At 50.2% G+C, this 10,687-nt stretch overlaps 1 protein-coding gene across 1 annotated transcript in view; it reads left to right on the plus strand.

Annotated features, from left to right (window-relative positions):
- The window catches only part of LOC107120774 (protein transport protein Sec31B-like), a 32,141-nt gene extending 21,690 nt beyond the window's left edge, over nt 1-10,451 (plus strand). Inside the window, 4 exon segments of the mRNA XM_015423544.1 lie at nt 753-827; nt 2,415-2,606; nt 9,756-9,945; nt 10,414-10,451. Of these exon segments, the coding sequence (XP_015279030.1) occupies nt 753-827; nt 2,415-2,606; nt 9,756-9,945; nt 10,414-10,451 (495 nt within the window).
- The last annotated feature ends 236 nt before the right edge of the window (nt 10,452-10,687 follow it).

A 10,687-nucleotide genomic window follows, 5' to 3' on the forward strand; every position in this document is an offset into this window, starting at 1 on the left:
GAAGTGGTCCCTATTGATCTACTTGCAATTTCTTGCTTTCGAACTGCTAGGTTGGCAGGAGCTGGGAACTAGAGACGGGAGCTCACCCCGTCATGCGGCACCCGGGTCTCGAACTGCTAAACTACTGACCTTCCACAGCCTGCAGTTCAGCGTCTTAACCACTTGAGTCACCGCAGCTCAAGTGTAACATATATAATACACAGTGGTGTGTAACATATATAATTAATTACGACATCCTTAGCGCTGCCGTTGGGTGGAGTGACGTTTGCTTCGGCCCTAACCATTGGTCACACCAGCCTCGTGACCGTCGGTTTTCAACCAGGGTTTGCAAACCCTTGTTAAAGAATAGCATTAGTTGTACTTGGTGTTGGCGCATGCCGAACCCTCCCTCCTGTTTAATCTTGACATGTGGAAGAAGGGAATTGACTGGGGGGGGCGTTCTTGAACTCTTCCCCATCTTTCTTCCCCCTGTTCCAGAAAGTGGCGGCACTGTGTCCCACTGTAATGTCAAGGGTCCCTTTTTATAGTCCTGCAATGATTCCGTGTTTGCAGAGCAGAATTCTCTCCTGGGCTGCTGATAGCTTCGTCTTTAAGAGCCAGGCCAGTGACTGTGTCCCACATCCCCCAGAGGGGACAGCGGAGCACATCTTGATCCGTTTGTGGTGCTTAAAGCCTTTAACCTCCTTGCACGCTCACATTTTATGGTCCAAACCCACCCGTCTCCTCATCCTCACGTATTCCTTGGTGTCCAGGTGAACTTGGAGCCAGAAAGCAGGACGCAACGGCTGAAGCTGCTGGGCCACAGCAAAGAAGACTTGCAAACAAAAGTGAGTAGCCTCCAGGCAGAGTGGTGTCACGGTTAAGAGCGGCGGACTCTAATCTGGAGAACTGAGTTTGATCCCCCACTCCTCCTCCACATGAAGTCTGCTGGGTGGCCTTGGGCCAGTCACGGTTCTCTCAGAACTCTCTCAGCCCCACCTACCTCTCGTAGTGCCTGTTGTGTGGAGAGAAAGGGAAGGGTGATTGTAAGCTGTTTTGAAATTCCTTAAAGAAGAGAAAAGCAGGGTATAAAAACCTACTCTTCTTCTTTTGAAAGACTGGCTGGCCCATGAGAAGGGCAATGAACGCAACAAAGGAACGAGCTTCAGAGCTCATATTCAAAGAAATAGGCACCCACGGCAGCCCACTTCCGCGAGTTCCTTAGACCTCAGCCAGCCCTCTAGTCGGAGGAGTTGTCTCACAAAGCTCTTCCCATATTCGCAGTTAATATTTTCCACCTTACTTCACTTGTAGAAAAATCAGTCCTCCTAATCCAAAAATAATGCATTACTCAATGAATTAGCCAGTTTCCCCCCTTGTCTATTCTTAATTATATTCCTAATAGTTCAGCAGTTTATGCAGAATAATGTTTATGCAGAATTTGCCACAGTCCTAGGTCTGTTATGAAAGCTTTATTTTACCCCCCAAAAAAATCAACAATATTTTTGGTGTCATTTCCAGAGATGAGAATATTTTTTGCTACTGAACTGCTGGGTGGATTTGGGAATTCAATATCTGGTGGTTTGAGGACCCAAGCCAATGCTGATACTTCGCCAACAGATCTCAAAAGTCACGTCTGACAATAACAGCGCCTGGGTGCTCATCTTCATCCTCTGCATGAAATGCAGCGTTCAAAAATGGCTCCACAGATTCTGCAGCTAGATCAGCCATAGCTAAAAAGTGGAAGTCCCCCTTGGGTCCCACACTTTATAACCAGAAAGTAAATTAACGTGATCCGTCTGTTACGGGGAAGATTGTGAGCAGCCCCTTTTTTCTGACTCTCCCTTGATGTGGGGACATTTTGACAGGACCCAGGAATCTGAACAGATTAACTCCCGTGTAGGGGGGAATTGGGATAAACAGTCCCTAGAACTAAACTCAGGATTAGCTAGTGGAGTTTGTAGTTAGAGCTTAGGGGCGGGGGTCATTTCATAGAAAAAGAGGTGCAGGAGCTCATTAGCATAACTCATTAGCATAACTTATTTGCATATGCCACACCCCTGACATCACCGGAAGTGTGTCAGAAGGCAACACCCACCACTCAGACTCCACTGGGCTGTTTTGGATTGCTAGCTATTTGGGGGGGGGGGGGAACGTGCAGATCTGTCCTCACAGAGGAGGGAGAGCTTGTACCTAAATAAAACTTGGTCTTAAAGGTGCCACTGGACTGTTTTTGGACCATGGGGCCGGGGAGGTGGGGCTCTGCAACTTACCTGGCTGCTTCTTGCTCTGACTGAGAGCTGCTGGGAGCAGGGGGCGGGGCTTGTTGCATGTGCTCGCCCCTTGGGCTCCTTACTGCCAGAGCTCCGCTCCTGTGCGCTCCCGCAGGAAATGACCCCTGCTCCTCCCTGACTCTCTGATTCCCCTTCTTTCAGTTTCTGACAGAGCAGCTCCGAGATCGTCTGCGCCACGCACAGGGCGAAAACGTGGCAAAGCGGTTCCCCTCTCCTGTCGCCCACAGTCGTGCCCATGCAGGAGCACTTCAGCCACAGTATCCGGCAGGCAAGGGTGGCCCAGCGACCGAAGAACTTGCCCCCAAAACGGGTCTCTCTGGGCATGCAGTCCAAGTAAGCACAACTACTCTGTGGTTTGAATTCTCGGTCCTCAGTTCTAGTTTTGGGTTGGGCTGTGTTGCCTGCCGCAGGCGATGGTCTTTAGCCTCCGTTACATTTGTCTGAAAAATGGGCACAATGGAGACGGTGTTCTCTGGGATGTTGAGGGGAATGAAGACGCAGTGGTAGAATCATAGAATCGTAGAGCTGGAAGGGGACCTCCAGGGTCATCTAGTCCAACCCCCTGCACAAGGCAGGACATTCACAACTACCCACCCCCCCACCCCCCGTGACCGCTGTTCCATGCCCAGAAGATGACAAAAAAGCTCCAGGATCTCCGGCCAAAGTGGCCTGGAGAAAAATGGCTTCCTGACCCCAAAGTGGTGATTATCATTTCCCTGGGCGTGTTAAAAACGGCCATGAGAACTAAGCACCGAGGCATTCCTTCCTGCCCTCCCCTCTTGTGATCTGTCCAAGTTCACAGAATCCGCACTGCTGTCAGATGATGGGCCTTTGGCCTGATCCAACATTGGCGTCTCTTATGTTCTTATTTTCTTAACCGCTCTAACGTTAGGAAGTTCTTCCTCATGTTTTGCTCAAAACTCTTCTGACTGAATTTCAACCCGTTGGGTCTGGTCCAACCTTCTGGGGCAACAGAAAACAACTCAACACACCATCCTCTAGATGACAGCCCTTCAAGTACTTGAAGATGGTTCTCATATCACCTCTGAGTCGTCTCCTCTCCAGGCTAAACATGCCCTCACAGAACTTGGTCCCTCACCCATCTTCATTGCCCTCCTCTGGACACATTCCAGCTTGTCTATATCCTTCTTAAATTGCAGTGCCCAAAACTGAACACAATACTCTAGTCGAGGTCTAACCAGAGCGAATTAAAGCAAAACCATCACTATGCGTGATCTGGACAGTATACTTCTGTTGATACAGCCCAAAATCACATTTGCCCTTTTTTTTTTTTTGAGCCCCCCGTAGGGGATTTTTTAAATTTGCATTTCTAAAAACTACATACTAATAAACTAGAACGAAAATAAGGGAGGGTAACTACTTGCTATGGGATAAAGTAAAGAAATCCCACTAAAAACCCAAGAGATGGTGGTCATACATACTGCTTATCAAAATTAGCTTTTAGCTCCATGTTCAATAACACGTCATTGACTGTGGTCATCTAACAATTATTTTTTAGCTTATATAGTAACTTAAACCACGTCTAGTTTTGACCTATTTTAAAAAGCATTATAAGAATTAATTACTAAAATATATAGAGTTTTCAAAGTGTAATAACATCTCATTTGTTCTTATATTTTTGTTTTCTCAAATCATAGCTTGTCTTCGGGGCAGCTGCCCCTAACTTAGAGTCTGGATCCTCATCTGAATCTGTCGCTGCTCCTTCTTCTTCGGTTTCGTTAGTGCTGTCTTCTTTCTCGGGTTCTTTCACCCCTGATGGGCGACTATGTAGATGCAAACATTCTTGTGCCTTTTCAACAGAGTCATTTTTTCCCCTTGTCCATGAATTTGAAGATTGTGACTTCGGGTACCATCCATCTGTAGGGAATGCTTTTCTTTTGTAGAAATAGTACTAAGTCTCTGTATTTCCTCCTCCTCCTCCTTATTTCAAATGGTATATCCTTTAACACTTTTATTTCTTTGTCTTTGATTTTCAAGGTAGATCCACTTGTCGCTTTGAGAATTTGGTCTCTCACTTGTCTTCTCGAGAATCTTAACAATCACTTCCCCCGGCAGATTATTTTTTCTTATAAATTCTGGATAAGATCTGTAGATCATATCTATTTCGCTTTGTAGTATGTCCGCTTTTGTATCTGCCAAGGGGCCTAATGCATCACACACATCACATTTGCCCTTTTAGCTCCCGTGTCACACTGCCGGTAGCCTGTCCGAAGCAAAAGAGTGTCAGAAGCTGGGTTGGACCAAAGGATCCATCCAGCCCTGCCTTGTGCTTCATGGGTGGCCAGCCAGAAAGCCCACGGACCGGACGTAAGAGCAGCAGCCATTTCTGGGCACCCAGCTGTCCACGGGCTGTCGCTTCTGGAGTCCCAGGGAAGCCCCCAGGCAAATGGTCAGTGAACAGCCCCTTCCACCAAGAGTTCCTTCAACTGCTCTGCAGCTTCCTCTCTCGTCTCTTTGATACAAAGGCCCAGTTGCCCCTTCTGGCTAGTTACTTGCTCCCGAAGCATTGAAAGAAATGAGAGGGGCAGCATGGTGTAGTGGTTAGAGCGTCGGACTCTTATCTGGGAAACCTGGGTTAAAATCTCCGTCCTGCCATGGAAGCGCGCCGGCTGACCTCGGGCCAGTCCCGCCCTCTCGGACCGGCCTACCTCGCAGGGTTGTTGTGAGTGTAAGATGGAGGAGCAGAGAATGCTGTCACCACTTTGGGTCCCCGCCGGGGAGAAAAGTGGGGTACAAATAAGGAAAAGAAACAGGTGCTTTTGGCCTGCCTTCGACGGGTCTCCTTCTCGCGTTCACCCTTTTCTCCCTTTGTTGTCAGTGGACATTTCGTTTGCCACCGTTTCCGTGCTTTCATTGCATCCCCCACGACTTTGACTCTTGCCAGGCGGCCTCTTTTCCTTTACGGGCTTCTTCGGCGCCACTGCTCGGCCAGACCGGGACGTAGTCCTCCTTTACTCACTCAAAGCATTTGAACTTGGGGTATACATTTCATCTGAGCCTCTGTCATAGGGGGTTTAATTAACCTCCAGGCCTCCTGAAGTGCTTTTTCCCTGTAAGCTTCCATTTGATTAATCCCTTCATTTTTGTGTGTGTGCGTTTGTGTGTGTGCGTGAGATTTCCTCCTCTGAAATCAGACGTGACTCTTGGACCTTCTGGGCAATTTCCCAGCCACAGACGGTGTAGGTTGACTTGGTATTGTTGTAGTAAAATGTATTGTGTAGCCAATGGCCATTACAATTTAAAATTTAAATTTAAACAATATACAAATTAAGACAACTTACAGCACTGGAATTTGAATTAAATTTAAAATATAGTAAGCTCTGAAATCTGCCCATTCAGTATTTAAATGAATTAAAATCTTAAATATAGATACCCATCTCCAGAAACACATACATATTGCTGTTTTACAGCTCAATTTCATTTCATTTTCCTATGTTCTTGGCCCTGATTTTACTAGCCACTAAGGTGAAGACATCACCCTGCCCACAAAAGTCCACATGGTCAAAGCAGTGGTATTCCCAGTAGTCATGTATGGCTGCGAGAGTTGGACTATAAGGAAGGCCAAGCGGCGAAGAATAGATTCTTTTGAACTATGGTGCTGGAGAAGACTCTTGAGAGTCACTTGGACTGCAAGGAGATCAAATCAGTCAATCCTAAAAGAAATCAACCCTGACTGTTCCCTGGAAGGCCAGATAATGAAAATGAAGCTCAAATACTTTGGCCACCAAATGAGAAGGGAGCACTCACTGGAGAAGACCCTGATGCTGGGAAAGATTGAAGGTCAAAGAAGACGGGGACGGCAAAGGATGAGATGGTTGGACAGTGTCATAGATGCAACGAACATGAAATTGAGCAAACTTCAGAGGACGGCGGAAGACAGGAAGGCCTGGCGGGAGCTGGTCCATGGGGTTGCGAAGAGTCGGACTCGACTGTGCGACTGAACAACAACAAAGGTGAAGAGTGCTACCATATAGGAAACTGTAGGGTCTGCATATGACAGCAGAAATATTAATTTATCGGTGTCAGAAAAATTTTGCAATTGATCTGTTATTGCAGTCAAGAATTTGCATCTCGGTTCCCAGTGCAATGGGCGGACTTGGTATTGTTGGGGCTACAGTTCCCAATCAGCCAGGTAACCCCTGCATCTGGGCAGAGACTGGTAACATATCTAGGGTCTCCTCCCCTCTAAGGCACAGGCATTCGTTGTTGTTATGTAGTGGTCTAGCCGCATGGAAGAACTACCGAGGCACGCATAATACACGGCACACTTTATTGGTACATAACACGAACCACTAACCAACGGCCGACCGGCCGCTTATATACAGTCTGGGGAACCCCTGCGGAATCCCATTGGCCCATTCAAACCTCCCGCCAATGCCCCATTGGTTCCCCTAGAGGCAAGGTGCAGGAGCCTAGTCCTCATTGTTCTTTGGACTCAAGCTCCACTGTATCGTGGGTGCCCAGTGGCGGTCCACGGACATAACAGTTGTATCTGCTGCGACCGGAATATTTACCCAGGTATCGCCGTGATAACTGCAGTCTCCTATTACTGCAATACTTTTTGTTGTCTCCTTGGAGAAGAAGGGCTTTCTGGAAAGACGATCATTCTTCCCAATGACTGGAGGCCGCGTCTGATGTTAAATTGCTGCTTTCCTGTTCTCAGTTCCCGTCCCTTCTCGGACAGGAGAGCGGGCGCTCTGGGAGACCGCCGTTTTCTGTATGGCCGGCAGCCACTGCCTTCATCTTCCCTCTCTCTCCTCCCCAGGGGTAGACGTTTGGGTATCTTTTTGTAGAAAAAGCCCAGCAGGAACTCATTAGCATAATAGGCCACACCCAACAGCAGGAACTCATTAGCATAATAGGCCACACCCCTGACAACACAGCTCATTAGCATATTAGGCCGCACCCACATGTTACCAGAAGTGTGGTCATCCAGCCACACCCACCTTTTGCTTCTTATTCTGTTTACCTTGTTTGTTGTCAAAACCCAGGGCCTTTTTTTGTAGCAGGAACTCCTTTGCATGTTAGGCCACACACCCCTAATGTAGCCAATCCTAATGAGTTTCTGCTGTTGGGTGTGGCCTATTATGCTAATGAGTTCCTGCTGGGCGTGGCCAACTTGGGAGCCAGCCGGCTCCTGTGCGTTCCTGCCCAAAAATAGCCCAGGGTATCAGAAAGGATGGGAAGCAATTGTCTATTCAACGACCTCCCTCCCTTGGTGGCAAATCAACTGAGCAACTGAACCGCCACCACCACCTTGTGGGGTAGGCCAGACTTGAGAGAGTATAACTGGCTCAAGGTCACCCAGCGAGCATCCGTGGCGCAGTGGGGACGTGAGCCTTGATCCTGCACGCGCCGGCCTGACTACGTCCCACCAGTTCTCTGAAAGTATTCGTGTCCTCTTTGTACCACCTACTGCCATTTTCATAATTTTGAATGCAGGGTCTCGCAAGGGAAAAAACGGGGGGCCGCCAACAGTTCCCTGTTTCTCTTGCTTGGCTAAAGTGAGGTTTTTGTTTGGCTCCCCCTAAGGAGAGGGGCTGTCCTGCTGCTTTGCTTTCGTCACAAGGTGGGGATCTTGCTTCTGAGCTCACAACACGAAATTGATTGGCTCTAGATTCTCAAGAGGCCAAGGAAAGTAATTCATAGCACAGTGCATGATGGGCTATTTTTGGGCAGGAACGCACAGGAACGGAGTTCTGGCTGGCTCCCAAGTTGGACACGCCCAGCAGGAACTCATTAACATAATAGGCCACACCCAACAGCAGAAACTCATTAGGATTGGCTACATTAGGGGTGTGTGGCCTAAGATGCAAAGGAGTTCCTGCTACAAAAGAAAAGCCCTGGGTTTTGACAACAAACAAGGTAAAGAGAATAAGAAGCAAAAGGTGGGTGTGGTTGGATGACCACACTTCTGGTAACATGGGGGTGTGGCCTAATATGCGAATGAGCTGTGCTGTCAGGGGTGTGGCCTAATATGCTAATGAGTTCCTGCTGTTGGGTATGGCCTATTATGCTAATGAGTTCCTGCTGGGCTTTTTCTACAAAAAAAAGCCCTGCCGCAGTGCATGATGGGCTTACAGGACTCCCTGCCACAAGGTCTAATTCAAGGAGGATAGGCCTGTGAGGTCACATATGAGAGAGCCAGTATGGTGTACTGGTTAAGAGTGTCAGGGTGCTTTCTGGCAGACCTGGGTTCAAATCCCCACTAATGCCACAGAAACCCGCTGGGTAACCTTGGGCCAGTCACACTCTGTCAGCCTAACCTACCTCACAGGGTGGTTGTGAGGATACATTGAAGGAGAGGAGAAGGATGTAGGTTGCCTTGGGTCCTCATTAGGGATAAAGGTGGGATATAAAATAAGTAAGATATGGACCGCCCTCCTCTGTCTGGAGGTGATGCATCTCCTATGCCGCGTGGGTGGGGGGAGGAGGGGGGACATGGGATGGGGCTGTTGCAGCCACTGCTTGGACCGGCTGGTCTTGCCGTGCTGTGTCCGGGCTCCCGTTGGGCTCTTCTCAGTGTCCTCGGGCTGCTGTTGCTAGGGAGCAGCCTCCATGAATCAAAGCCCAGTGGGGGGGAAGAGAAAGCGGCTGTGGGACGGAGGCCACTAGCTGCACGCCTGCTGCCTTCCTTGGATGTGGTGTCCGTTTCTCAGGCTCCCTCTCCAGGATCGAACCCTGATTCCCCTCATTCCAATTTCAGGGCCTTTAAAGAGTTCTGTATTGTTATCAGGGGTCATTTCCTGCCGGAGCGCACAGGAGCGAAGCTCCGGCAGTAAAGAGCCCAGGGGGCGGGCACATGCAACAAGCCACACCCCCTGCTCCCAGCAGCCCTCAGTCAGAGCAAGAAGCAACCAGGTAAGTTGCAGAGCTGTCCCCGGCCCAAAACAGTCCAGTGGCACCTTGAAGACCAAGTTTTATTCAGGTATAAGCTCTCCCTCCTCTGCGAGGACAGATCTCCATATGTCCCCCCCCCAATAGCTGGCAATCCAAAACAGCTGTGGAGCCTGAGCGGGGGGTGTTGCCTTCTGACACCCTTCCGGTGATGTCAGGGGGTGTGGCATATGCTAATGAGTTATGCTAATGAGTTATACTAATCAGCTCCTGCACCTCTTTTCCTACGAAATGACCCCTGATTGTTATTTTTCATCCCTGCTTCCCCTACTCCTGACCAGGGGAAGGAGTAACGAAAAATTACAACACAGGACTCTTTTGAGGCCCCGTAATTATAATAAGGCCATTAACTGCATGCCGTGGGAGAAGGAGACTCAGTTGCGTGCCCAGTAAATGGGGCACGTCCACCTGAACCCCGGGAGTGTTGGCGTGTTAGCCATGGAGTGTGGCATGTGGCGTGTGCCTCTGAGCAAAAGAAGAGGCAAGCAGCGACTTCTTGACCCTGAGCCAGCCATGCCCGCCGAGTCTTCACCTCATCCTCCGTCCCTTCCTCTTTTGCAACAGGGTCCCGGCCAACTGCCATTCACCCCACCGTCCCTCACTCGGCCCCCCCTGCCTTCACCCTACACGCCTCCGCCCGCACCAGCGATGCCTCTGCCCAGTGTGGCCCCAGCTGCACCCATGTCCTCCCACAGAGGAGCACCCCCGCCTTACGCCCAGCATGGCTCTGGCGTTGCACCCGCCGCTGGACCGCGTGAGTATGGCGTCGCAAGTCGTGAGCATCCTGTCGTGAGCAGCCGCTCTGAGACTCCAAGTGAAGGGCGGGGTATAAATCCAATCTCTTCTTCTTCTTCTTCTTCTGTTCCCTGGTTTTAGGGCCACCTGGGCTGAGGCCCGGGTGTGGTGGCTTGGGGGGTCTAATTCCTAGGAGTTCCAGCACCTCCCCAGATCGGACCTTGTCGCTTGGGGGGAGGAGGGCCCGTCGGCATGCCCAGGCCCGCCTTTGGACAGAGCCGTTGTGCTTTGGCAGCTGCATGAGTGACCGCGAGAGCAGCGGCAAGCACATGGCCTTTGGCAATGGAATCTGTCCCCACCAGACTTTGCCAGGAGGCATGCAGAGGGAGCCTCTCCAGCCGGAAGAGCCCGGATGGTGTTTGCAGCTGGGCCAAAGGGGTCGCCAGCGTCTTGTTCCTTGAGCGCTCCCCGTGCTTCCTCAACCCAGCAAAGTCCGGGGGAGGCGTCGTGATCGTGGGCCTATAATGGTGCGGCCTACAGGCTCTGGGGAGGCCTAGTGGCTCCAGGGAAGCCTGTATTACAGTGACTACTGGGCCTGCATTGCCCAGGTCTACTTTGGACACCGTGATTGGCTAACAGGGGATTTGGAGGGAAAACGTAGACCAGTAGTGGAGTAGAGGGTGTTGCCTGGGAAGAAGAGATAAAAGGCCTCGCCCAAAGTGGGAGGGAGGGTTCACTCCCAGGGAGCAGAGCTGGTGAGG

The sequence above is a fragment of the Gekko japonicus genome, unplaced genomic scaffold, assembly GCF_001447785.1.
Source record: "Gekko japonicus isolate JY-2015 unplaced genomic scaffold, Gekko_japonicus_V1.1 scaffold1909, whole genome shotgun sequence".
NCBI lineage: Eukaryota > Metazoa > Chordata > Lepidosauria > Squamata > Gekkonidae > Gekko > Gekko japonicus.